Source organism: Gossypium arboreum, chromosome 7 (assembly GCF_025698485.1).
Source record: "Gossypium arboreum isolate Shixiya-1 chromosome 7, ASM2569848v2, whole genome shotgun sequence".
In the NCBI taxonomy this organism is placed as follows: Eukaryota; Viridiplantae; Streptophyta; class Magnoliopsida; order Malvales; family Malvaceae; genus Gossypium; species Gossypium arboreum.
Window position 1 is genome coordinate 86464964 of NC_069076.1, and position 27713 is coordinate 86492676.

The 27713-nt window shown below is 31.9% G+C and overlaps 2 protein-coding genes and 1 non-coding gene across 4 annotated transcripts; 2 read left to right on the forward strand and 1 right to left on the reverse strand.

The window, feature by feature from the left end:
• The first annotated feature begins 1113 nt into the window (after positions 1–1113).
• Positions 1114–1220, forward strand: LOC128295754 (small nucleolar RNA R71). Its single transcript, XR_008286312.1, has one exon. It is a non-coding gene; the product is annotated as a small nucleolar RNA R71 (small nucleolar RNA).
• A 9529-nt stretch (positions 1221–10749) lies between these two features.
• LOC108480912 (acyl-lipid omega-3 desaturase (cytochrome b5), endoplasmic reticulum) lies at positions 10750–12695 on the forward strand. The gene is made up of 8 exons (XM_017784047.2): positions 10750–11167; positions 11237–11326; positions 11404–11470; positions 11567–11659; positions 11751–11936; positions 12012–12092; positions 12176–12313; positions 12394–12695. The coding sequence occupies exons 1-8, from the start codon at positions 10887–10889 to the stop codon at positions 12586–12588; spliced, it is 1131 nt and encodes a 376-aa protein (XP_017639536.1). The 5' UTR covers positions 10750–10886; the 3' UTR covers positions 12589–12695.
• Positions 12696–20207: 7512 nt separating this feature from the next.
• Positions 20208–23742, reverse strand: LOC108460170 (zinc finger CCCH domain-containing protein 66-like). Of its 2 annotated transcripts, none has more exons than XM_017759564.2 (2): positions 23506–23742; positions 20208–22732 (listed from the first exon to the last, which is right to left on the reverse strand). In XM_017759564.2, exon 2 carries the CDS (start codon positions 22712–22714, stop codon positions 20600–20602), a length of 2115 nt encoding a protein of 704 aa, XP_017615053.1. In that variant the 5' UTR covers positions 22715–22732; positions 23506–23742; the 3' UTR covers positions 20208–20599. The 2 variants fall into 2 exon arrangements, with proteins under 2 accessions (XP_017615053.1, XP_052887139.1); XM_053031179.1 differs by lacking the exon at positions 23506–23742 and adding an exon at positions 23179–23499.
• Between the last annotated feature and the right edge of the window lie 3971 nt (positions 23743–27713).

The window sequence follows — 27713 nt, forward strand, 5'->3', positions numbered from 1 at the left end:
GGGACGTTGATATGAAGTTTCTTGAGTACGTCTAGGAACTTTTTAAATTGAATTTCCTGCTTCTGCTTCTAAAGTCTTTAAAGGTAAAATGGTGGAGGTTTCTTTACTAGAACTGATTGATTCATCTTCTGTGGTAATTTTGCATCTAACGAAGTTGTTAGTTGATAAGAATTAGCTAGTTCTGAAGTTAACTTGCCAGATTTTACAGATTCTGGTTTCGATGAAACTGGAATATCAACACTCGATTAAACTTCCTCTGAGTCTTGAGCTTCAACTTGCTCCTTCTCAATTTCAACGGAATTACGCTCTAAAGTTTTTCCACTCCTCAATGTCAACGCTTTACAATACTTCTTCCCTGGATTCCTCGGATTCTCTGTATCACTAGGTAAAGCACCTTATAGTTGGTTCCTGAGTTCAATAGCAAGCTGGCCTATTTGGTTTTCCAGATTTTTCAATGTAGCAGCTTGGCTTTGAATTAAGGCATCATTCTTCGCCATGTATGCCTTTAACAAATTTTCTTAAGTCATTGGATGGTTCAACTTGGGTTGGTTTCTGAACTTGTTGGGGAAAACTAGGTGGCTGGGTTGATCTAGGTTGAGTGTAAGTGTTACTGGTTCCAGCCCCTTAATTACTCTAGGAAAAATTTAGGTGGTTTCGCCATGATGGGTTATAGAAATTAGATTGCAGTCCTTTCCTTCCTCGATTTTAGTTCTGGTTACCCATGTAATATACGGATTCTGGGTTCGATGGACATTCTTCAAACAAATGTCCTTGCCCACAGTAGGCACATGTTATATTTTTAAATTGATTTGGTGGTTGTGCTGCAAAACTATTAGACCCATTAGTAGTAAAATTTTTAAGCATTGAAGATATTGAGGATGCCTGAGATGCGGGTGAAGTGAGAGCGTCTACTTTATGTATTCAGCAACTCGTCTTCCTGATGCTGCTCCATTGGTTGGCCATTGATATTTGTTGCTGGCAATCCTCTCAATGATTTCATAAGCCCCATTATAAGACTTAGAAAGGAGAGCACAATTAGCAGAAGCATCCACTACTATCCTCGTGTGAGCATTGAGACCATTATAAAACGTCTCAAGTTGGATGCAATTTGGGATTCCATGATGAGGGCACTTTCGTAGTAATTCTTTGTACCCTTCCCATGCCTCATACAAGGAATCATCATCCATTTGTTGGAAAGTAGTGATCTCGTTCCTCAACTTAGCATTGTTGCCAAGCGGGAAATACTTCATGAGAAATATTTCTGCTAACTCTTGCCATGTGGAAATTGAATTTGGTGGTAATGAGTTCAACCAGGCTCGAGCTCTGTCCCTTAGTGAATATGGGAATAGCTTCAATCGTAATGCATCTTCAGGCACTCCGGCTAACTTGAAAGAATTGCTCACCTCCATAAACAGTCTTAAGTGTAGGTAAGGATCTTTGGTAGGCATTCCACTGAATTAGCCCACTGTCTGAAGCATCTAGAACATGACTGGCTTCAGTTCGAATTGTTATGCCTCGATTTCATGTCTCCTAATACCCGGATTAAGATCATTGAACACTGGCACTACATACTGTCTTAAAGCTCTATCCCTATCATCAGCAATAAGGATAGGATTTTGAATAAGGTCCGTTTCCTTGATTCAAATTTTCAAGGTTCATCTCTTCAGTCCTTCTCTGATTCCCTTGTCTTCTTCGCTGTCGAAAAGTTTTTTCTATCTCAGAGTCTATAGGGAGTAAATCGATAATTCGGTCAATACTCATAAACACCTGAAATAATCACAGAAAAATTAATTAAGTTAAAATTTGAACAGAAAAATAAACCAAAATGAAAAACTAACAAATTTACAAATAATACAGTCCCCGGCAACGATGCCAAAAACTTAGAACAACGAAAATGTGCAAGTGTACACAATCACAAGTAATAAAGTGACAAGTAAATGTCGAGTTATCGTACCCACAGGGACTGTGAAAAGAATTATTTATGAATGCTATTTAAAACACTTTGGTAAAGAAAAATATTTTTTTGAAAAGAGTGATTAAAAACTAAGATTTTAAATTAAGTAAACTAAATAAATAAATCTCAAATGCACTATTTCAAAATACGATTTTAATCAAGATGACATAATTGTCTTAGATTAATTACATTTCTTAACTTAGAATTATTAAACTCATGTTTATATTGTTACAAATAAATTCACGGCAACTCGGTAATTTGCTAACTTATAAACATACTCACTTACCAAAATCCATTCATCTCTTGACTATATCCGTATGTCAATTCAATCGGTTAAATAAATCTTAATAGGCAAATATGTTATTGCACATACATACTTATTAAATCGAAATAATCTCTTGTACATATCCCTATGTCAATTCAAACGATTAATTAAATCTAATAAGCACATAAAAGACTATGTGAGGTAACAAGGTATCCCTACCTTGAAACAGTTTAATCACAATAATCTTGCAAGTTATACAAGGCAAATGTATCGTCAGATACCATTGCTAATTTAACCCTCAGCTACTTTAGATGATTAAACATGCACTGATTAAGTACTGTGTCCATTAATTACAATTTCAATCCGTTTAAATAATTAATTCATTAGCTACCTCACAATTGTAATGCAAGAATAACTTAGTCATGATTTTATTTAATCAAGCATCTTACCGAGGCCTATAACAACATAAATACAATTTTAACAAATTTAGCAAACAAAATGCAATCAACCTAACACGAATTAAATTCAAGCTAAATTGATTAAATTAATCATTCCAACAACATAAATATCCATAGATATGTTCATCACAACAACAACAAAAATTAAAGAGATAGGGAACAAGAATGAAATTTGGTGATAGGGAACAAGAATCAAATTCGGTTTTTTCCGTGGCTTGACTAGTTTGCTCTATTCTTCCTTCTCCGTTATCCTCGTCGACCAAGGCTACTATAACACTTAATTTCTGCTCCAAATGGCTGAATGCCCCTTTTCGAAGAGGAGAAATCGACAAAAGAGTAAGGGAATTTGGAATGGAAAAGAAGAGAGAAAGTGGAGAGAAGAGCGAAAAGATGTGAATGCTTGAGATTTGTTGAAATGAGCAGATAATGGGGGGTTTTTATAGGGTGAGAGGGCTACTAAAAATAGCCAAAATCAGTAGCCAAAGAGCCCTCCCTTGGCCGGCCACACAGGTGGCAAGTTTGAAGCTTTCAAACTTGTTATATTAAGGTTGAGGCAAATTTAGAAAGGCACTAAAAGAGGAGGGGTTTGTTTGCAGTTTGACGAAGTCTTCGAAGGTCTTTTTGCAAGCCAATTAATCAGCCAAGTAAGCTGATTGGGTCAGCATGCTGGACGGTTTTGAGCTGCCCATAGCTTGGTTGGTTCGGTTCTCTCGGTTCAGCTCAATTGGACAACCTTTCATAATTATTTAATAATAATTTATTTAACCCAAATTAAATTAAATTAGATTAAAATTAAAATTAATTATATTATGAATTAATGCACATAATTTAGACCGTTTTTAGCTGAAAAATTCATTTGTCTCGATTGTTCAAAAATTGATTCTCAGTTTTGTGCTTCTAGTAGTGTCTGCCGAGCCAATTTTCACCCTTGGTGCAAATCTGTTGAAAATGACCAAAATTAATCAGAATTTATTATAAAATTAATTAAAATTCATTATGTTAATAATTTAAGTACAAAATAATTATTTTATAATATTTATATATATATTTACAATAATTTTACTAAAACTGCATGAATTTGAGTTAAAAAGGGCATGAAAAAGTGTGTATTTTTTTGTGTTTCTAGTGGTCCAACTATGTGGCCCTATACCTATACATGATAATCATTGATTCACTTGGAAAAGACACATACCTTTCACCATGGGTCTGGTTGACGTTTCCCACAATCAACTTTGATATGATTCATCTATATCCGGTCCTTCAAAGGCAACTATGCACAAATTAACAATCCATATCAAGATTTTGACAAGATTATTAAAGATTTGGCAAGATCCGTAAAAAATTGATTATTCAAACGAAAGATTAATGTCGAATAGTAGTATTATGAAAATATGAGATCTAATCATCGAAACGAGGTGTACTTACCATTTTTTATCAAAGATACGGATGTTATTGATGACAATTTTAAATCCGATAGAAAACGATTGAACGGGTGATGATTGGATGTAGGAAAGTAAATTAATCAACAACAATACGACGAAAATATGGTGTAAAGAAGAAGAAAAGAAATATAAGATGAAGAGAAATTTTACTAGAATTTGAAAATAGACAATCCGAATCAAAATAGGAAAATAATGACTAAATAGCTAGGGTTTGAAAAGCTAGGTATAATGTACAACACATCATCAAGCCTAATTCATTTTTTGTTTAACTTGGACGCTTAACCTTATAAAATTGGGGCGCGACAAACATTAAATTAATAGTAGGTGGCCTAAAAAAAAACAGTTTTTAGCAACAATACCTAAAATAAAATTTTCTCCTCTGAGGCTCAAAATGAAATTTTATGAAAGTTCGATAACCAATTGTGGAATTAACCCTTCAATTAGTCATCTGATATCGGTTCTTAATTATATAATTAAGACATGTAATTCCTAACCAGTGACTCAATGTTTGAGATAATTAAGGTTGTATGTTTAATTAATTGATGTAGCCGTGTCTATGGCATGCCTAAAATTTTTATTTTGATTGTCAAACCAAGTTCGGTGTTAAAGAATCATTGCTAACATTTTAAAAACCTTATTACAATTGATGACGGCAAATCTTAATTTTTTTAAAATTATCATTTTTAATCTTTTGAATATAATATCTAAATATTAGTTTAGATAAACTTAAACCCAATAATTTAAATATTAAAAATTTTAATGTACTGAATTTTTTTTATATTTAATCAAACACGCCCTAAGTTTTATTTTAGCAATGAATTAAATTTGGTAAATGTTATTTTAGATTAAAATATGTTTCAAGTCCTTGTACTTTTCAGTATAGTTGAAATTTAGTTTTTTTATTTTTATTTTCAAGAATTTAATCTTTTTATTCTTATTTTCAGAAATTTAATCTCTCTATCTTTTAGGTTTAAAAATTCAAGTCCAATTATTAACTCTATTAACATTCTTTTATTAATTTCGTTGATATGATATTTTGAAATAAAAATAAATAACCACTCGATAGCAATGTAATAAAAATTGATTTTAAGAAATAAATTTTAAATCTAAAAGAAAAAAAACATATTTTATATATGTCAAACTTTACTTATCCTTATTGAATTGTGATTGTCTAAAAAGGAAATTGTGGGGTAGATTCATTGGGTTAAAATTAAGGTTTTGAATTTTAAATCAATGTTGTAGATCTGAAGTGATTTTCTTCTTCCTTTTCCTTTTACATGAAATACTTACCAGTAAAGATTGCTCCTTTTTCCTAGATGTTTGAGTAATGCTATTTAGATGATTTTGGAAATTGCAGGATTTGATTTTGATTCTTATCTAACTTCCTTCATAATAAAGAAATAATTTTAGTGGAAATTCTGGTAGTTTGGATGCTTTCATGAACTTTTTAAGAAGAAAAAATATTGTGTAAAAAATTCAATTAGATTTTATTTTTAAATTTTATACGTCCTAATTTTTTAATATTATTTTTATGACAACATAGCACACTCATGTTTTTAACACCATTACAAAAATAGGTAAAATATGTGATGGAATATAAACAGTTGAAAGTAAGAACATAGAAAAATAGATGTTAAAAATGAAAAAATTAAATTATTATTCTTGAATATAATTTTTTATAAATGGGCATTCAAAAAATCTGAAAATTAAAATTTTACACTAAAATTGTAAGTTTTTGAATTAATATAATTGTAAATTTAATTTTGGTCCTCTTAAAATTTATAATTCAATTCTAAATGATAAATTTATGAATTAACCCTTTAAAAGTGTAAAATTTTAAATCCATACAATCATAAAATTATGTTTTAATCTCTTTAAAATTTATAATTTAATATTGATGAAAAGAAAATGTCTTGCCTTCACTGATAGAAAAAAATTGTTTGATGATAACCCAATAGCAAGAAAAAGGGTTAGTCGGCTAAGGATTAAGGTTGATGTGCATTATATTTGAAAAACATGTAACGATGAAAGTAAAATAGAATTATTATTATTATGATAAAATCTTAAATAGCTTTCTCCAAGGTTAACTTGAAATTTTGTATTTCTTGGTGCTCCCAAGTCAAAAAGAGTTTAGAGATTTAAAAAAAGCACTGTGGAGTATGGTGCAGGCAAGGCAGTGATTCAACCACACAGCAAACAACCTACCTCTAGATGTAGTTAGATGGCCAAGATTGTGAACATTAAATCCATAAATATCACCTCTTCAGAATTATCCTATGAAGAGAAATTGTATATTTTATGAAAATGGTAAGATTTAGAGTTTGTGTTTACATTCTCTAATTAGTCAATCACTTATAAATATAGTAGGTCAGTTTGCTAGTTAATTATTTAATTTAGTTGTTGAGTTAATTATTCATTATTTGCAATAATTGAATATATTGAAATTGTTACACCTTCAACAAAGAAAATTTTGATTACTTCAATGGTAATGAATGGTTTAATTTTATTTCTTTAATTTTAATATTTCTTGTAGAGCTGACAAAATAGGTCCGACCTCGAAAGTCCGCCCATGTCGATCTGAGCTTGTAACAATCTAAATTCAAACTTCAAAATATCCGAGCCCTAGAAAGTCTGAACTCGAGAAAATTCGGGTCTAAGCTGACTTGAGCTTGAGAAAGCTTGAGCTAAAAATAATCCAAGACCGACCCGAGACCCGTTTCGAGCTTGAGACTGATCCAAGCTTAAGCCCAAAATATATTCGATCTAAAACCCAAAGAAAAAGATGTTATGAAAATATATTTTAAATATTATATAATCATATTAAGATTTTATAAATAACAATATGTCTTTATGTTAAATTGTAAACTAAAATGAACTATTAAAAATTTAATTATGAAATATAAAATAATTTTAATGTATATATAATAAATATTTAAATTTAATGATTATATAAAATATACAATGACGTAATATATTAATTTAATGATATGAAAATTCAAATTAAGCCTAAACATCTTACCTATCAAATTTATTAAACTTTTAGTTAATAAAAATCAAATTTGTATAGACTCATTGTACCCATAATACATATGAAAAATGAACACAAAAGCTTCTTAAAACAAATTTTCTTTATATTTTTAGTATATTTGTATAATTTATAATTTTAGTATTTTAATTTTTTAATATATGATATGTAGCATGCCACGTCAGTATATTTGTCCAAGTAGCATGTCATGTAGTAGCTTCTCGTTGATTTTGTTAGTTGTATAAGTGTTTATTATAAGTCAAATCAATTAATGACGATTTTCATTATCAAAACGGTCTATTTGATTTTTTTTGACATTCTTAAGAGTTTAATTGTTTTTTACTAAAGTATTTTTTTAGCCTTAAGCTTAAATATAATAAATATTTCTCAATATTAAAAATTTAATAACAAAAAATTATTCAAATATTAATTTAGTAATATAATAAAAAATAAATATTATTTTTCAATTTAAAATATTTTCCAAACTAGTGCCTTATATATATTTTAGATAATAATTCAAATAATATATATATATATATATATATATATATATATATCATAGAACCATAAATTTTACATACAAATAAACAAAAATATTATATACAAATTCAAATATGTATTATATAATAATATTAATTGTATTTATAGAATTCTTATTTATTATATAATCATAAACATTATATATAACAATTACTTTAACTACTTTTTAGTTGTGTTATATACAATATTTCTATTTTTTTTAAAAACTTAAATAAAAATTTCTCCTTTTCATAAAACAGATTTGTATTGTGTTATTGTCATTTATAAATAAAATTAATTATCACATTTGAAATATAATTTATAAAATATAAAAATATTTAAATTTTTTAAATCTGTCTAACTAAACTGATATAATTTAAAAAATTTAAACTCAAAAAAATTTTAAATCTAACAAAATCTGAACTCGAAAATATCCAAACTCGAGTTAATTTAATCTAAAATTTATCTGCCCGCCCAAAACCCGTAGGTTTGCGACCTCTAATTACTTGTCATCCGGCATGCGTTTCCAAATGTGAAAAAGTTATGAATTTACTTATGGGCTTGCTTATAAAAGATCCATCCCATTGCTTAATTTTTACTATAAAATATATATAAACTACCTAGTTAGCTTGCTTATATATAAACTACCTAGTTACTTACTTAATTTTTTAGGATAATTTTATTTTCGTCACTCAAAATGAAATTTTTATAATTTCATCATCAAACTTTCAAGGTGTTTTTATTTTAGTCACCTAAGCATTAAATCTCTGACGATGATTAATTGCACACGTCATATCATGTTTACATTATCGTTTTGGCCATCCACCTTTTAGGTCAGTTTTATTTTCATCACACCAAAAAAATCCTTTTAAGTACTACTCAGAGTAAAAAAAAGGTAAAAACTAAAATAATACATTAAAAAATTGTCAAATTGTACTTGCTTACTTCCTTACGGACATCAAAATCAATTAAATAAATTATTGAAAAATTTTATGCCTTAATAGTGTCAACTGATTTATTACTATAGTATTGATAATAATTAATTTAATTTCCTTCTAAAATTTAAATTTTATTTTATGTTTCTAAATTAAAATAAACTCAAATAACTCATCTTTAATTAGTTGTCTATGAAACATAAATTTCTTTTGATTTTATGTTGAATTTTCCATGCTAAGCTAAAAGTAAAAAAAATAAAAATCTTGCAATTAATTTAACTAATTAATTTTATCTTCTATGCCAAACAAAACTCATATTTTTTCATTACTCCTTTATCCTTGCAAGGATTTATTCATTGCTTTTAGCTTAGCATGAAATATTTGAGATTATATAATCCAAAGACAATTAAGTTTCATAGACAATTATTAAATATAAGTTATTTGAGATGATTTCGTTAAGGATAATTTGAAAATATAAAATAAAGTTTTAAAATTTAGAAGGAAATTAAATTAATTATTTTTATATTGTAGTAACAATCCGGTTGACATTATCAAGAGATAATTCTTTTCAATAATTTATTTTGATGTTTTGAATAAAATTTCAATATTAAAAAAGAAAATTAGAATTTTTCAATGGGATAAAAAGTACAATTAAATATTTTTTGTATATTATTTTGGTTTCTAACGCTTATTCATTTTAATTCTCAATTTTTTTTTACCCAAAATTCATACTTACAAAAAAGAAAAAAAAAAGGGGAATTTTTTGGGCGACCAAAATGAATGCGGCCTGAATGTTGGGTGACCAAAATGAAAATGTAAAAATGATGTGATGTGTACAATTAAATGTATTAAAGATTTAACACTTGAGTGACTAAAATAAAAGCGGCTTAAAAATTAGATAACCAACTAAGATAATTTTCCCTAAGAAAATAAAACTGGTCGAAAATTTTTCAGTGGAGAAGTCCATAAGTTGATAGCTAGCTTCTTCTTCAGGTTGGTACATAAAAATTGCATTCTCTCTTTTATTTACTCTAGTAATTAAAATCTCTTTTATGAGGGGGATTGCTTTAAGATCATGGTTGTGTTCTTTTCAGATTTACTGCTCCAGCTTCTTGGAACCTTCAGTGTAAACAAGCTTTTTCTTTATTATTTTTGGTTTCCTTACTTGTTCTTCAAGCTAAACTTCAATTAGTGGTCTTAGAATTTGTTCCCTGCACTCTGAAAAAAGTAGAATTTGTTGGTTTTGATTCCCCAAAAAACAGAACAATTTATTAACTTTTGTTTTACTGGAATTTCTACTCTCTTTTCCTGATAATTCACTTCCATTCCATGCTAAGTTGGTCTGGCCAATGAAATCATTCTTTTCAAACCCTTTTAGCATTCTGGAAAATCGCCATTGATGGATGGATGTTTGCATGTACTTTTGTTGTACCCAAAAGTTACACATCCACTAATTTTATAATATTCAATAGGCTTATATATAAAATTCACTGTTAAATGATGTTGCTACTTTTTCTATATAGCTTTGGACTAAATATATAAGATGAGAAAATGGTATAATTTAAGTGAGAATTTACTTATTAAGTCTATTGAAAATTTTGGCACTTTGATCGTGTTTGATTTTAGCCCGCAAATACAACACACTTGTTACATGCATTGTTGAATATAATAACTATAAATTATATTAGGATTTAAGCACATTGCTTGTTTAGGAACTATTTTTGAAATTCGAATTAAATTTAAAATTTTTGTTATATTTCATGTTCGGGGTTTATGACTGCTCCGCCTAATAATAAGGTCTTCAACATTTTGAATTTATATTTTTCACATTTTTCTTTACTATTGCATCTAGTCAAGTGTTAGTATCAAATTTAAGATTGATAAAAAGTTAATTTATTTTCTTTGTGTGTTGTTATGCTTAATTTTCACATTATAATTAGTATAGATTCAGAGAGTTGGAAGATAGATTAATTAGAGTAATTATGATAAAATTAGAAAAACCCTGAAAAGGAATTGTGTGTGTGATTGGAAGATGAAATTTTCTTTCAATAAACAAATAGACATTTCCATACTTTGAAAGCTTTTGCAAATACACTGAATAATCTTTTTAACCTTTTTCACTTTTTCTGTTGCAAGGAAGCATTAATATCTCGAGGGTAATTCCAATTAGGTGGATTTGTTAGCATAAATATCAAATTCTAAGTTCACATCTATATAAAGGTTAGAAAGGAGTGGAGATAAAGCAACCATTGGTCACCTATCTCATCCTAGATACATGATTTGAAACAATGGAGTTGAAAAGGGAGTATGTTAATGGAATGAATGAGCAAGGTGATTTTGATCCGAGTTCACCTCCTCCATTCCGGATTGCGGATATCCGAGCTGCCATACCGAAGCAGTGTTGGATCAAGAATCCATGGAGGTCAATGAGTTATGTTTTTAGGGATGTCAGTGTGGTTTTTGCATTAGCAGCAGCTGCAGTCTACTGCAATAATTGGCTGTTTTGGCCAATCTACTGGTTTGCCCAAGGAACCATGTTTTGGGCTGTCTTTGTCCTTGGACATGATTGGTAATAGTACACTTCATTTCCTTTTTCTTGTTTTTAGTATAACTCTTTATCTTAGTTTTGGATTTGCAGTGGCCATGGAAGCTTTTCAGACAATGCTATTTTGAATAGTGTGGTGGGACATATCTTACATTCTTCAGTTCTTGTTCCTTACCATGGATGGTGAGTTCAATCAGGTAAATATTTGTTCTTTATTTTGTATGCTTGCAACTACATAACAGAATCTGAAAATCTTACAGGAGAATAAGCCATAGAACTCATCATCAGAACCACGGAAATGTCGAAAATGATGAGTCATGGGTTCCGGTACAACATTTTCGACCTTATTTTTCTTATAATTCATCCATGCTATATATATCAAGTTGCAGACTAACCCTTCATGCTTTTGGTTTTTAATCTCAGTTGCCTGAGAATATTTACAAGAAACTCGACACCAGTACGCGATTACTGCGATTCACCGTCCCCTTTCCCCTATTTGCATTCCCCGTGTATTTGGTGAGAAAGCTTGTTTTGTTTTAGTCGACAAAAAGATTAACATAATGGCTGGTAAGGAGTTAAATTTGGCTATCTTTTGTTTTCATTACAGTGGTATAGAAGCCCAGGCAAAGAAGGATCTCATTTCAACCCTTACAGCAACTTGTTTAGCCCCCAAGAGAGGAAACTTGTGATGATATCCACTGCCTGTTGGTCTACAATGGCTATTATACTTGCCTACGTATCCTTTACAGTTGGTCCATCCCACATGTTTAAGCTCTATGGCATTCCCTACTTGGTACGTCAAGCTGTGTGATTCACTTGCGCTAAGTTTCGATCCATCAAGCTGAGCCATTTTATTCTGGTTTCGTAGATTTTCGTGATATGGCTAGATTTAGTGACTTACCTACATCACCATGGCCATGAGCAGAAACTACCTTGGTACCGTGGCAAGGTACCTACAATTTAACTTTGTATGTACGCATTTGAGAGTAAAAAGTTGTTCAAACTTGAGAGGTTTGTTCATTTACATGACAGGAATGGAGTTATCTGAGAGGAGGGCTTACAACAGTGGATCGTGATTATGGTTTATTCAATAATATCCACCATGACATTGGGACACATGTCATCCATCATCTCTTCCCTCAAATCCCTCATTATCACTTAGTGGAAGCTGTAAGCAAAATATTCTTTAGAAACAATTAAACCGATTGATTTCATAAGATAAAATGAAGGATGTTTTCTGGGTTTTGCAGACTAAAGCGGCAAAACCGGTGATAGGAAAATTCTACCGGGAGCCGAAGAAATCAGGGGCTGTTCCATTTCATTTGATCAATAATTTAATCACAAGCCTCGCACAAGATCATTACGTCAGCAATAGTGGAGATATAGTGTTTTATCGGACTGATCTAAACCTGTTTAAGTTGCTTTCCCTTGCCAAATCTGAATGATACAATAACTAAGATTAAGGGCCATAATTTGTTCATTTCTCACTTGTTTTCAATGTTGTAATTTTAATTTTAATTATTTTTAAATAATATGTTTTTAATTATTATAATTAATTTTTAGTTCATTATTCAAATTATTGAAAATAATTCAAATATATTAACAAAATTTCAATTAATAATTAAAGAATTTATACCATAGCAAAACTGACTATATTGTAGATCAATAATTTTTAATAATATTAAAATTTTCATATCATATTCGAGGTATAATATAATATAAATAATGCAAAACAATATTGTTCAAAATAATAATTAATAAATATAATTAAAATATATCAATATTTTGATAATTTAGATATAATGTTAATAAAAACCTTAATCGTCATTAAAGCATATTTGTACAAATTATAATTTTTATGAGTCATAAAAAATTGATATATTGTAAATTAAAATCTTGTTCAATTTTCATAAATTTTTATAGTTAATTAATAGACTATAATACACATATAATATAACATTTTAAATTATATAAATGTATTATTTATAAGCTTTCATATATGAAATATAAACTTACTTATTATAGAAATAATTAAATTTTGTTATTTAAAATTAAAGTACTACATTTTTTTTACTTTTTGGTTGATGGAAACAAAATAATATAAAATAAAGTATTCCAATAAAAAATTAAGTGTTTACTTATTTATTATTATATAAATTCATTTAATAAAAATCTTTTAATAGAATCAAAATTCTTATTTATATGAACTTTATGTGATGGCCTAATGGTCAAAGGTGTTCACTTCTTGAGATGTGACTTGAGTTCAAATTGTACTAGTCGCATTGATTGTTCGAGTCTTGTCCTATTATTGTAATTATCAAAAAAATTCTTATTAATATGTTTCATAAAGCTTCTTACTTATTTAATGAAATATTTTAGTAAATTAAATTTTTATTTTTATATGTGATAAATCTTATTAATAATAAAAAATATTTAAAATGACAAACCATATATAAAATATAATAGAACAAGGTACACATTCTATCTTTGTGCCAAGTGGCGCTCTCTCCAATTTTTCATTTATTTTTCTTTTTAATTATTCATTAAATTTATTTTAAGAATAAAATTATATTATAAATATATCATCAATTTTTAAATAAAAAGTCTTGTCAAAATAAAAACAATATCTATTTATTGTGATTAACAAAAATAAATGTAATAATATTATAGATATATTTTTTTTATAGATTATTGGCACTTAATTAGTTAAATTAAAGTGAGAAATTCTAAAATTAGATATTAAATTTGTTATATGTAAATGTGATACATGTCTGTACAAATTATTTTTATGTAATTATGGTTGCAACAGTTTACTAATTTTTCAACGTGTTTAATGTAAGAAGCGTATATCATTCTTAATGCATATTGTTTGTTGCAAAATATAATCAGAGTATTTAATTAATAAAAATATAATTAATTTATGGTTAATTTTATTTTCAGTTCAAAATGACACCAACGCCACTCATGAACATTCTTACTAAAAATAAGTTAAACGAAAATAAAAGCAATGGAAACCAGAAGCTACACATTGTTCTAAGCTGTGAAAAACATAAATTTGTGTTTGATGGAGCATGCCCTCCTGAAAACCAACATCAAGCTAGGGTCTGTAGAAAGGACTCAAATGAGATAACTCGCTGCTACATTATGACTAAAGAGATCATGGACAATTTGGAAGAGATGTATGAAGGCCAAAATACCTTGGCTCGACAGTCCATAATAACTAGTTTGATAAACTCTAAGCAGAAGTCCTGTACGCTAGCGCTTATGGTATTCTTTGCAGAAGTGGAGGATAATGAGGTTGAACTAGATCATAACACTAGATTGAAACGGTGTTTAAGTTTCTGCCTAAGGAATTTGTCGATCTTAGGGCTGCTTACAACTTAGGAAACAAAGAGCTCACTCTTACACTACTATAAAAGAGTTGCACACTTCTGAGTTGATGTTGAATAATAGAGTACCAATCCAAAAAAGAACAGAAGCCAACTTTACAGTTGCTTCTTCCTCAAAAAAAAAAAGGGGAAAGTAAGCTAAAGGAAAGCAAAAGGCTAAGACTTTGTTTTTGCCCAAAGTGGATAGGAAAAAGTTTAGGGTGCTCAAATACTTATCTACGTCTAAATGTTTCTTTTGCACTAATCTGCAATAAGAAAAGGCACTTTAAACTGGGTTGCCTTCGAGACTATTTCGTGGACCCTTCAAACGTTGCCTTTGACTGCCTATGAAATGCAGCCTACGGGAATTTAGGAGATTGTTTCTCCCATGTTCACTCATATTGCCTATTGCCTTCTTTCTCGATTTTTTGTGCTTCTTTCTCCAACTTTTGTCAAAATCCTGGGCGGAAGGGTTTGCACTATACCCAAAGCTTGTCGCACTGTTGATATCTTTAGTTTCTGCGCATTCACTCGCCATATCATACAGTTGAAATACTATTCTGGCCTGTTAACCGTCAAGTTTTACTTCTGAAATTGGTGTTCTAGGCCAGCTATGAATGCAGATACGACCCACTCATTAGTGAGATCTTTTAATTCCAACGTAGCCTAGCTGAAACGATGGGTAAACTTGCTAAGCGATTCCCCTAGTTGTTGTCGAACTCTTAATAGGTTGGTCTTTTAATTTCAAAGTCGTCTTGTTGGCTAGGAAATGTGTTGAAGTTGGCATGCATGCAGCAGATAAAGCAACTAAGGAGCAGACCATGCAACATAAGTTATGCGGATGAAATATGAAGAAGCAGATCAAGCCGCACTTATAGCACACAAAGTACATATAGTCCAAGTTATGTGGATGAAGTACGAAGATCAAGCTACTGTAGTATTTCCGAATGAAGTACATGCAACTACTGAAGTTGATGCTACTATTCAATTTCAGTTTCATTTTGTTACTTTAAGTAATATTTTGTAACTTAGTTAAATTAGAACTAAGTAGGTAGTGTATTTAATTGGGTGTTGATAAGATTGATAGATCAACTTACCTAATTGTGCAAGTTGATTTGCAAGTTGTAATGTGCAAGCAGTGTAAATAAGTCTAAAAATAGTAAATATGTTAAAGCTGACCAGCTTATGACTGGTATATGTATTGGCAGTATGCCATCTTTTTTAATCAATGAATTTCAATAGAAATCATTCAAGAAAAATACTCTCTCAATTTTTTCTTTCTTTTACCAAGTAAAATTCTGTTTGTTTATCCTGCAAATATCGAGCATTTTGAAGCTCAATCTTCCTTCATTCTTTATTCGGATTTATTACGTTGTTGCTCAAGTTCTTAACTGAGCTTTATACTTCCTTCGGATAAATTGTTCAAAAACCCAACATTTGGTATCTAGAGCCTTATTCTTAGTGGACCTGTCATTTTTTTTTTCAATCCTTAAAACCATGTCTTCATCAGGATTCTCACCAGTGCCGCCACCAGTCTTTAATGGAGAAGGCTACCACATATGAGTAGTAAAAATGAAGACTTACCTACAGGCATTTGACCTATGGGAGGTTGTTAACTCAAATGTTGAACCAACACCTCTTAGAGCCAATCCAACAGTGGCTCAGATCAGACAACATTCAGATGAAAGAACCCAAAGGCACAAAGCCATGTCTTGCATCCAAAACAGTGTGTCTGATGTGATTTTCACAATAATCATGGCTTGTGAGTCACTAAAGCATGCCTGGGATAAGCTGAAGGAGGAGTTCCAAGGGACTGAAAGAACAAGGAAGCAACAGCTACTAAATTTAAGAAGGGACTTTGAAAACTTGAAGATGAAGGAAGATTGAGCTTCAAAAGGCTCGATATTTGCAGGATAAACAAGCAATTTTACTTGGTAAAAGCAAAAAATTGAGAGTATTTTCTTGAATGATTTCTATTGAAATTCATTGATTAAAAAGATGGCATCTTGCCAATACATATACCGATCATAATTTGGTCACTTTAACATATTTACTATTTTAGACTTACTTGCAGCTTGCACATTGCAACTTGCAAATGAACTTGAAATTAGGTAAGGTGATCTATCAATCTTATCACTCAATTAAATACACTACCTACTTAGTTCTAATTTAACTAAGTTACAAATATTACTTGATAACAAATGAAATTGAGCAGTAGCATCAACTTGATTGTTGCATGTACTTCATCCGAAAATACTATAGCTTTGATCTTCATACTTCATCCACATAACTTGATCATATGTACTTTGTGTCTGTAAGTCTTGATCTTCTTCATACCTCATCCGCATAACTTATGTTGCATGGTCTGCTCCTTGGTTACTTTATCTGCTGCATGCATGCCAACTTCAACGCTCCTCCTTGGCTTGCATGCTGCAAACTCCCATTTTGGCTATTAAATCTTCAAATCTTGACACACTAAGGGGCTTTGTTAGGATATCAGCAAGTTGTTCTTCAGAACTTCAATGAATCAGCTTCACTTCTTAAGCTTGCTCCATCTCTCTAACAAAGTGAAATTTGATCTTGAAATGTATCTGTTCACCCTTGGTTCAACCATTTTTTGCTAGAGTTCAAAGAAGCAAACTGTTGTTACTCAATCAACTACTGAAGCAGAGTATGTGGCAGCTGTAGGAGCTGTCAATCAAGCTATTTGGCTAAGAAAAATAATGGCCGATTTAAATCAACACTAAAGGAAGCAACAGAGATCAATTGTGACAACCAATCTGCTGTTGCAATTGCAAAAAATCCAGTGTTCCATGGGAGAACGAAACACTTCAAGATCAAATTTCACTTTGTTAGAGAGATGGAGCAAGCTCAAGAAGTAAAGCTGATTCATTGCAGTTCTGAAGAACAACTTGCTGATATCCTAACAAAGCCCCTTAGTGTGTCAAGATTTGAAGATTTAAGAGCCAAAATGGGAGTTTGCAGCATACAAGCCAAGGAGGAGTGTTGAAGTTGGCATGCATGCAGCAGATAAAGTAACCAAGGAGCAGACCATGCAACATAAGTTATGCGGATGAAGTATGAAGAAGCAGATCAAGCCGCACTTATAGCACACAAAGTACATACAGTCCAAGTTATGTGGATGAAGTATGAAGATCAAGCTCCTGTAGTATTTCTGGATGAAGTACATGCAGCTACTAAAATTGATGCGACTGTTCAATTTCAGTTTCATTTTGTTACTCTAAATAATATTTTGTAACTTAGTTAAATTAGAACTAAGTAGGTATTGTATTTAATTGGGTACTGATAAGATTGATAGATCAACTTACCTAATTGTGCAAGTTGATTTGCAAGTTGCAATGTGTAAGTGGTGCAAGTAAATCTAAAAATAGTTAATATGTTAAAGCTGATCAGCTTATGACCGGTATATATATTGGCAGTATGCCATATTTTTTAATCAATGAATTTCAATAGAAATCATTCAAGAAAAATAATCTCTCAATTTTTGCTTTCTTTTACCAAGTAAAATTCTGTTTGTTTATCCTGCAAATATCGAACCTTTTGAAGCTCAATCTTCCTTCATTATTTATTCGGATTTTTTACGTTGTTGCTCAAGTTCTTGACTGAACTTCATACTTCCTTTGGATAAATTGTTCAAAAACCCAACAAAATGACCAACAAAGAGTTCGGACAATTCATCAAAAGCTGCTAAATAATCCTGGGTGTGAGAGAATTTTACTAGTTTTTTGCATTCCCTCAGAGTGTCGTAGGGAAGACTTTGCACTTTAACTCATTTGATGCCCAAAAATATCCATGCAGCTTGTTATTTGCAATAGGTGGCCTGTGGGATCCTTTTTACCATCGTACACTTCTTTTAGCAATTTTAAGTTGTCTGGATACACATTGCTAGGGGATCTGAGTGATTGGCATTCATTTTGTATAACGCAGCTGTGCAGTCTGCAAATCCTGCAACTCTTTGCAAAGAGTTTGAAATTCATCATTCCATATTGTATGAAAACATACTCCAGATCCCTTCACTGTGTAATTCCCTTATCGGCCCTTGGGTTGTTGCCTGCTTTATTTCTCTGTTGTCGGTTTTATCGGTTCCAATTGCGGTCCTAGCCTTGCCTGATTGAGAAAGCTCTTGTCTCTTCGTCATTACACCATCCCCTCTGATGGCGCTGGGCCGTCAATAGTTCTTGCACTTTACACTGTAAAAGTTAATGTTGTTGCTTGTATACTTGTTGCTATTGTTGTTGGAATTCCTGAGATTGTCTAAACTGCTCTTGCCAATTCCAAACTTTTTCTTGCAACTTAGAAAACTGGTGAGAGTTATTCTGGTTTTAAGTTGTAATTTTCTGGTTCGTGGGCTGGTGACTAGGGTAAGCTTCGTAATATATTTGTTGTAAAGGAGAATGTTGGGCATCCAGGTTGTATAGGTCGTCATAGTACATTCCAAAGTTTTGGTTTTGTGGTTGAGTCTGATTAATGTATTGGATAGTTTGGTTGTTGTTGTAGGTCTTGGTAATTTGGTTGTTTCGATTAGCCTGGTCCATTAGAAATGTTACTTGGTCAGAAGTGGGTTCATGCTCACTGTCTCAGTTGTTGATACACTAATGGATAAATGGTGAAGATGGGTAGTTCACCCTATTTAGGACAGGGCAAAGAGCTGTCAGAAAGAATGATTGGAGTATTGGGAAGGAAAGACAAAAAGGAAGAGAGGATGTGCCCTGAGCTAGGCTGGGAGGAGAGATGTAGATAGTTTGGTCTGATCCTTGGACATGAGTCTTCATATACTTGTCCTCTACTATCCCATGTGCCATGTGCTGAGTAGGTATTAATGGATTTGGGGCAAGTTGTTTAATGCGATAGAACTAAATAGAGTGGTATTATGATGTGCCTTAAAGATGAGACGTAATTGTTGAGATTTAATATGATGATTAATAAATGAATTCGTTTTTTAGATAAATTATGAATGGACAGATTTTCACAAGAAATCTATTTAGAAAGCTTACTTGTATTGCTTGAGGACTTAGTCATAAATTAAAAAAAAAAAAAGAAAGAAGCATTAAACAAATAATTCTTTTATTTGAGGATAAATTGAGACTTGATGGTTAATAATTCTGTTATTCGTATTGCTTTCACAAGATGTAACAAATTTAATTGTCAGATTTATTTCTAATAATTCTTTTATTTTACGCACATTAAACAAATAAATTTGAGAAAATATTAAAAACCTCACGACACCAAAATAAAACAATCCCAAAGCAGGCAAATGCCGGCAGCAGCCTTTCTCTAATTTATTTTGAACAAGATTTTTCATCATTTGATTTCTACATCCCCAAGAAACCTTAATGAATGTGGAGAAAATCAAGCTCTATTTTTTATTTCTATTTTTTGCTAATGAGAAGCCAAAAAAATCTTTGTTTTTTCATTCTTCCAGGTTTCTAGTGTCCATCCCACTCAATAAGAAAGCTATTTAAAAGATACAAGCATGCAGGATTGCCGTTATAGAATCATGGAACCAATGAGCCACCCACCTTTTCAAATGCCCAAAGTAAGATGAAGCAATAACATTGTAAAGATAAAAACAATGATTAAAGTGGGGAGGGACTCACATCCAAAGATCCATCCTTCTGTCCCTAGAGGAAATGAGCAAATACAAAACCTCAACAAGTAAAAGAATAAGCAAGCACTTTTCACTGGAAATCTTATACACATATATATTAAATAATGCAGCAATTTGTGTTACATAAAATATGCACATCCTCCAGAAATTGAAAAAGAAAAAGGAACCCTCTTCTGCAAATCATGTTTCTACTTGGATGAATATGGAACCCCATTCATCAAATGAACCAAATTTTGTGACAAAAAGAGAATAAAGAAGACATTATTCTTGAGAATCTAAGAGCAGTATTAGCAGAAAGCCTCTCTTCTGCTCACCTTGTATTCTCTCCTAAGGGAGCGATCAATTTTTTCCCATCTCCATTTCATTCCAATTACAAAAGCTCAACTCTAACAAAAATGACCCGAAAAGAAAACTAGTTAATGGTTAACTTAGGAGCCAAGTTGGGGGCCGGCTTTGCTTTTAGGCCACCATCTGCTCTTGCTCCGCATACAATTGCTCCATCCAGGCAGGGAGCATCTCCGCACCCCCGGAACTAAGATGACACTGCTGCTGCTCATCCTCCAAACTCAACTGTCCAGAGGAAGTGTCCTTCGCCAGAGACTGTACCCGAAACACATCAGGCTCATCAGAACTTGATGACATTGAGAGTACTGCATTTCTGAAATTGCTTCGGAACCCAAAAGAAGCAGATTTTCTCATCTTGTTTAGCTCTTCTCCTTGTATACCCCAGTCTAATCTGCCATCAGGGGAACCCCAATCTGAAAGGTTAGAAGGCACTGCATTTGCTGAAGAAGCTGGTGAAAATATCCCTGAATGACAATTCACAGCAGTACGCTCAATAAAGCTCTGGCTTCGGTATGCAAAGGCAGCTGACCTCGAACTTAAAAGTGTTGCTGCAGTTGGCCCAGAGGGCTCAATCCCAAAGGATGGAGACACCCTCACAGGAGAGGATGCTAGGTTGGTAGGGTAGCTAGCACGGAGCTGCTGGTTAATATTCGGACGCATCCGCAATCCAGTGGGAGATTGCAGCTGAGGAGCTGCAGCGTCAAGTGAATTTCCCTGTAATTGCGGCAAATTATTAGGATCAAGACATCCAAAAATATCCTCAAGGCTAGTGGGCTTCACCCCTCCAAACCTATTTAATTCCCCATTTCGGTCACCAGAGGCAGAAAAGGCTGAAGCAGTAGACAAGGGATTGTTCCAGCTGGTTGGGGAGGAAATACCAGATATCTCATCAATTAGCTGCTTGTGCTGGTGGAGATGATGACTTTCCAACCCAAATAGTTCCATGTCTAAATCCATATCCCAGGCACTTAACGCAGCTTTCAACCTACTACCAGGAAGCTGCAAAGTAGGAGGCAAGATGTTAGACTGATTAGGCCACATAGCTCCACCCATAGGAGAAGTGGCACCGGTAGGGGTCAAGGGTGGTGTTGATGTCGGAGGTATCATAATAGATGGAGAGCCAAGAGCAAGTGGGCTCATCGAACCCACGTCTAAGGAGGAACCTGTAGCTGAATAAGATCTTGGAGAAGGCACTGCTGAACCTGTTGAAGCATACAATGGACGAAGCTCCTCGGGCTTGTGAGCAAAGAAGCAGACCCTCCTGGTGCAATTAGTCTCATCCTTGCATAAACGAGTTCGATATTGAGCAGGATGAAGCCAGCACTCAAAAATACCATGTGCATACTCACAATTATCACCCTGCCTGCAGGAACCCTTACGAAATTCAGGGCAAGGGACACAACTATAATGATATTTCCTAGGATCACGCCTCCTCGCGTTCTCCCCAGGATGAACAAAGGGGCACTCAGTCCAGTCATGAGAGTAAGCCCTGGAGCAAGGTTTGACCTTAAAAGTATACATCCGAAATTCATCTGTACCATATATTCCGTTCTTAATGTCTGGAAGAGTAAGATCGACTGGATATTCTTTCTTCTCAGTTCCTTCCTTCAAAGCCTGAGCCATTGAATTTTGTTGCTGCTCTTGCCCTTCCATTTCATTTCCTACCTGAGCATGCAAACCCGCTATTTGACCAACAGTTTCCTTTCCTTTCAACAAAAACCCCAGCATTTTCTTCTTCGAGCTAAAAGCTGAGTCCAAATCTGGATCAATCAAATCACTAGGCCGGTTTTCATTTGCATCAACAGAAGTGGTATCAGCGGAGGCGCCAAGCAAGATTTTGACAACCTCAGCTGACTCAAAGGAGCCACCAGCAGCAGCACAGTGGAGAGCCGTTGCCCCGTCAGAACCACAAGCCCTGTTAACATCAACACAGCCACTTTTGATAATATAATTCACCACATCTTTGCTCCCGAACATGGAAGCTACCAAAAGGGGTGTTCTTTCGTCAAACCCAAGTTTCTTTGATCCCATTCTCCTTCCATACCACAAGCTTGACTCATCAATGTCATAACCCTCTTCCTCAATAGCTCGTCTAAAGCCAATCAGATCATTTGAAGCCGACAACTCTAGCAAAATAGACAACTTTTGAGGAAGCCCTTCTTCTTTATGAGACTCACCCTCCATCGAGAAACTAGTTTGAGCTTGTTTGCTCTTTGGACCACTGCACATTGAAAAATATTTTTCTTTCTGCAAAAATTGCAAACAAAGAGAAAACAAAAAGAAAAACACTCATCAACTCATCCAAAAAATTCAGAGCCTGAAATTGACATAAAAAGAGAGAAACAGAGCACACTAAAACCCCACAATTCATGAATTTAACAGAAAAAAAAAAAAAAAACAAAGAGACATACATCATAAATTTTCCTTAAACATTCAACTTTACAAATAAAGTTGTAATCCTTAAAAAACTAACCATTAAATTTCTAACAAATAAGCTTATCCTAGAATTAAAACCAAAGCATATAGATTGTCCTGGCAGAATGGGTAGAAAAGAAATTTACCAGTTTATATTTTATCAATCAAAATTCTAAAAGTAAAATCTAAATATGATGGAAATCTTGTATTTCTTTTTTTTTTTTTAATTTTGAAAATGATTTATTTTGTGAGTAAATTTACTCAATCTATTCCCTTACCAGAAACACAAGAAAATCATTTTCGTTTCACTTTCACACTCTTTTCTTATCTATCTATCTTTCTAATTTTCTACTCGACCAAACACGCCTATACAATTTTAACCAATTAAAGAACAGAAAAATCAGTTAAAAAATACCAAAATCTTCAATAAAAGTTAACTATAGATACAAAAACAATCAGGCAGAATTCCCAAACATAGTACTAACATAGAATAAGTAACTATCCCCAACAACCAAAACACTTGAAAGTTTCACTCTTTTCCCACATTTTCTCACCAACTAAACAAACACAAACAGAGCACCAACATAGGAAAAGAGAATACATGCCTTTGATTTTTGAAACACAAATGTGATAACAAGATCAGAACCCAGAATGTGTCCTTAAGAAAAATGCAAGCTTGGTGCCTTCAAACTTCAAAGTTTCAAACCCGCATTAAAAAATGATAACAAAAAAACAAAGAAAGAGAAAAGAGAGAGACTTTTCGTTGATATTCCATTTTTATAAGAAGAGTCCAAAATATGAGCCCATCGCTCTTTCCTTTCATTTCCCTCTTTAAAAGAAAAAGGAAAAGAAATCCCCAAATTCAAATGCAAATGCACATGAAATGGCAACTAAACCTTTTTAAAATGTTATCCATTAAATTTTAATTTTAATACTTAATCAGATTATCCATAATTAATATTTTCTAAGACACAATAAAAAATATTTAAAATTAATATAAATCAGTTCTTACTAAAAACTTGGGTAATATTACTTGAAAACTTCATTATCTCATTAAAATACATATAAATTAATCCTACTACTAATAAATACATAAACTTGCTAATTTGTTGGACATGCTAATTTTGTACATATAAATTAGTCAACTACTAAATTTTAGATAACTAATTTAACGGTAAGACTTAGTAGTGTTACCTAATTAAATTAATAACTTATTTTTGAGGATTAAATTTTAATAAATTAAAATAAATGGGCTATTTTTAATTTTCATAAAGTAGAAGAGTGAAATTTAAGATAGACCAAATGAAGGAAAAGTCAATGGAAAGATCATATAAAGGACCCCACTGTTTAAAAAAGAGTGGGACTCAAATGAAAGTTAGGCACAGGCGAGGAAAAGAGAAGTAATCTAATCACGCACCCGAATTTAACGTCGTTTGCAATGTGAGCGAAGCATTGAATTTTAAATAGGTTAAAATGTCAAAAAAAAGTTTTAATAAAATAATTAAAAATTATAATTAATAGAATCTGAAATAAATTTTTTATTGAAATCTTCGACAAACCATTAAGTAATGATGAAAATATTTAACAATGAAAAAAATTTATAACATGATGACATCAACACTTAATTGATTCTCAATTATTTAAAATAAAAATTATTATAATATTATAATAAATTTAAATATATATAATTATAAAAATTTTAACATAAATTTTTTAATATACTATAAAAATATGAAAAAATTTATAAAAATTAGACATTGTAGAAAATTATAAAATATAGAAAATTTTATTATATTTATAAGATATTATGAATATGTAACATCTTTCATCCGACTCGGTCGTTGGTCTGAGTTACAGGATGCCACATTTGTTGTTGGAGCAACTATAGTCAAATACACAACAAATAATCATTCACACGTGCAGTTACGTGTCCATTACATTCAAATCATGTTAAGCAATCAATTTCGAGTTTTAATCGAGCTTACAAAAGCTCTTTTATCAACCCGAACACAAAACAAGATCAAATTGGAAAGTTTTTGAAGTTCAGGGCCGACTTTGTGATGTCATCTCTTCTATGTTGTGACATTGCCAAAACAGTATATCACGTCTCAACTTCAAGCCACTCGACGTCACGATGTCACATACTGACAATCGATGTTGCGACTAGAGGTGCTCATGGGCCGGGCCAGGGCCGGGCTCAACTAAAAATTTAGGCCCATTCATTGGGCTCGGGTTGGGCCCAAAAAATGGGCCTAAAATTTTGCCCAAGCCCGACCCAAATAAAAATACTAAAAAAAGGCCCTACCTAGCACAGCACTTTGTATTATTTTTATATTATTTTATATAATTTTTAAATATATATAATACATCAAAAATACTAAAAAATCAAAATAAATATTTTCCAACAAATTAAAATAAATTTTAAAAATATGTAAACTTAAATAGTACTAAGATAGATTCAACTTAACAAGCAAATACCTCTAAAATAATAATAAAATTAACAAATACCTTTAAAATAATAACAAAATTAATAATAAAATAAGTTTTATACAATATCCAAATGATAACAACAAAATAGGAGCAACTAATAATAATATGGTAGCAAAATAGGGAGAAAACAACAAGAAAATAATATTCAAAAATAAAAAAAATAGCATAATTTTTTTGTCATTTAGTGAATTCGGGTCGGGTGGGGCCTAGGCCAAAAATACCTTACCCGAGGCCCGGCCCATTTTTTAAACGGGCCTCATTTTTTTGTCCAAACCCATTTTTGGGCCTATATTTTTGCCCCAATCCTCCCACATTTCGGGCGATCCTTCGGACCGGGCTGGGTAGCCCGACCCATGAGCATGTCTAGTTGCTACGAGATAGGTTGGTCGTTAGGACATGGACCTTGTGTTTGGTAAAAATGAACCATTTGATACCTATTTCATAGTTTCCAACAACAACTATTCAATATGTTCACAAATCACCACATTTACTTAATTCAAAACTTACCAATCATGCTAAACAAGCTCAAACATTCAAATTCAACATCTTAACAACGCATTCAACACTTATTCATCAATTAAACTTAAACATGTCTATGTTATTTTAACCTAACATTCAAGTCATGTAATTATCAATTCATACCTATGCCTTATCAATTTGAAACATACCATATCACCTTAACTTCATGCACTTATGACCTTTTTATAAATTAATGGCTTGTTGGCCTTAAACATAAAACAAATCAACCATTTATCATTACATATCTCAAGCATGTCACTCAAAATATACCATTTCAACTAGGCATCACCATTTCCAAATCATGCATTTCTAATTCGCATACCAAGACCAACATTTAAACTCATCATAGACTTTATACATTAAAGTTTACACAAAACACTTATATACATGCCACAACCCTAGACTCAAAATGACCAAATAGCTATTGAATTGGGGACAGTGTGAGCTTCGAGACGATTCAGCTTGACATGTTCCACAAGGTGACGATCTACAAGGAAAAGGGAAAACAAATTAGGTAAGCATATGAAATGCTTAGTAAGTTCATAGGCATTAAATAAAACTTACATTATCTTTTAATTAAATATAATAAGCTACCACACTTTGGCATAGTTTGGTTAGACATGGCAAATCACAACATCAACAAGGTGAGCATTAGCTTAAAATCAAACCACATATAATACCACAAATGCTTAATATGCCAAATCATGAGACAATAAGTAACAATTTAAAGTTCATACTCATTCAAAGGATATTACATTCATATACATATTAATGGCCTTACTCAAATCAATATCTCTTGCACCATTCATTCAATAACTCACCATTTGATTAGTCAAGTTCATTTCATTCCATTTCAATTTCTCCTTTCATATAAATCGTTTCGCTCGATGGACCCTAGTAAATGAGCTCAGATACACAAGTATCTACACCACACTAGTTCCTTATTCGGGCTAAATATATACATTTCAGGTTACCTGTCCGGGCTAAACCTTTAAAACGACATCAAGTTACTCGTCTGAGCTAGACCTATGTCATATATAATTGAGAATCTACAACAAATGTTGGACCTCGGTAACATCTGTGATCAATCTCGTACAAGCGCGCACAAGACCCTATTGACATGCCAATCGTATCCTAACCTTTAGTAAGTTCACACAGGCATCTATTACACATATAATCATCACTTTTTAATTTAGTCCAATTCTTACCTTTTATATAAATTCACAACCACTTGAATTTACAACCAAACATATATATAATTCAAATATATACAATCTAAGTTATAAGTACCATACAAACTTACCTAGGGACTAATAAACAATTTTGGTTTTTCCTCAATTACTTCCAATTTGATCCAATTCTTGATCTATGCAATTCTTTCATTCAATTCATCAATACCCAACATTCATACATTATGCCATGACATGAATGAATCTAAATAATCTCATTTTTTGATACCCCTAAACTTTTACATTTTATTCAATTTAGTCCTTACATTTGAAATAACCATATCTTTGAGCCTCGCTTTGAAAACCAACTTCAATTATATTCATTAGAGACTCTCTACTATCTATTTATACTAAAGTTTCACAAAAAAATATATTTTATTCACTTTAGTCCTTATGTACAAAACTAATAATTAAACATTACAATCTAGTCCTTTTCATAATCTAAGCTTAAAATCTATCAATTTCACACCAATTTCTTCAAGAAATCAACAATGAGTTAGCTAAATCAAAAGCTCCCATGACTTCAAAATTTTAGCATTTTTAATTTTCTTTTATAATTTTCATATTACAACTTT

What these genes read in the sequence shown, in the direction of transcription:
- LOC108480912 (XM_017784047.2), top strand. Translation starts at nt 10,887, where the DNA reads ATGGAGTTGAAAAGGGAGTATGTTAATGGAATGAATGAGCAAGGTGAT. An exon ending in TTTGTCCTTGGACATGATTG is followed by an intron (nt 11,168 to 11,236) that starts GTAATAGTACAC and finishes TTGGATTTGCAG; the next exon opens with TGGCCATGGAAGCTTTTCAG. An exon ending in TACCTTGGTACCGTGGCAAG is followed by an intron (nt 12,093 to 12,175) that starts GTACCTACAATT and finishes TTTACATGACAG; the next exon opens with GAATGGAGTTATCTGAGAGG.
- LOC108460170 (XM_017759564.2), bottom strand. Translation starts at nt 22,714, where the DNA reads ATGTGCAGTGGTCCAAAGAGCAAACAAGCTCAAACTAGTTTCTCGATG.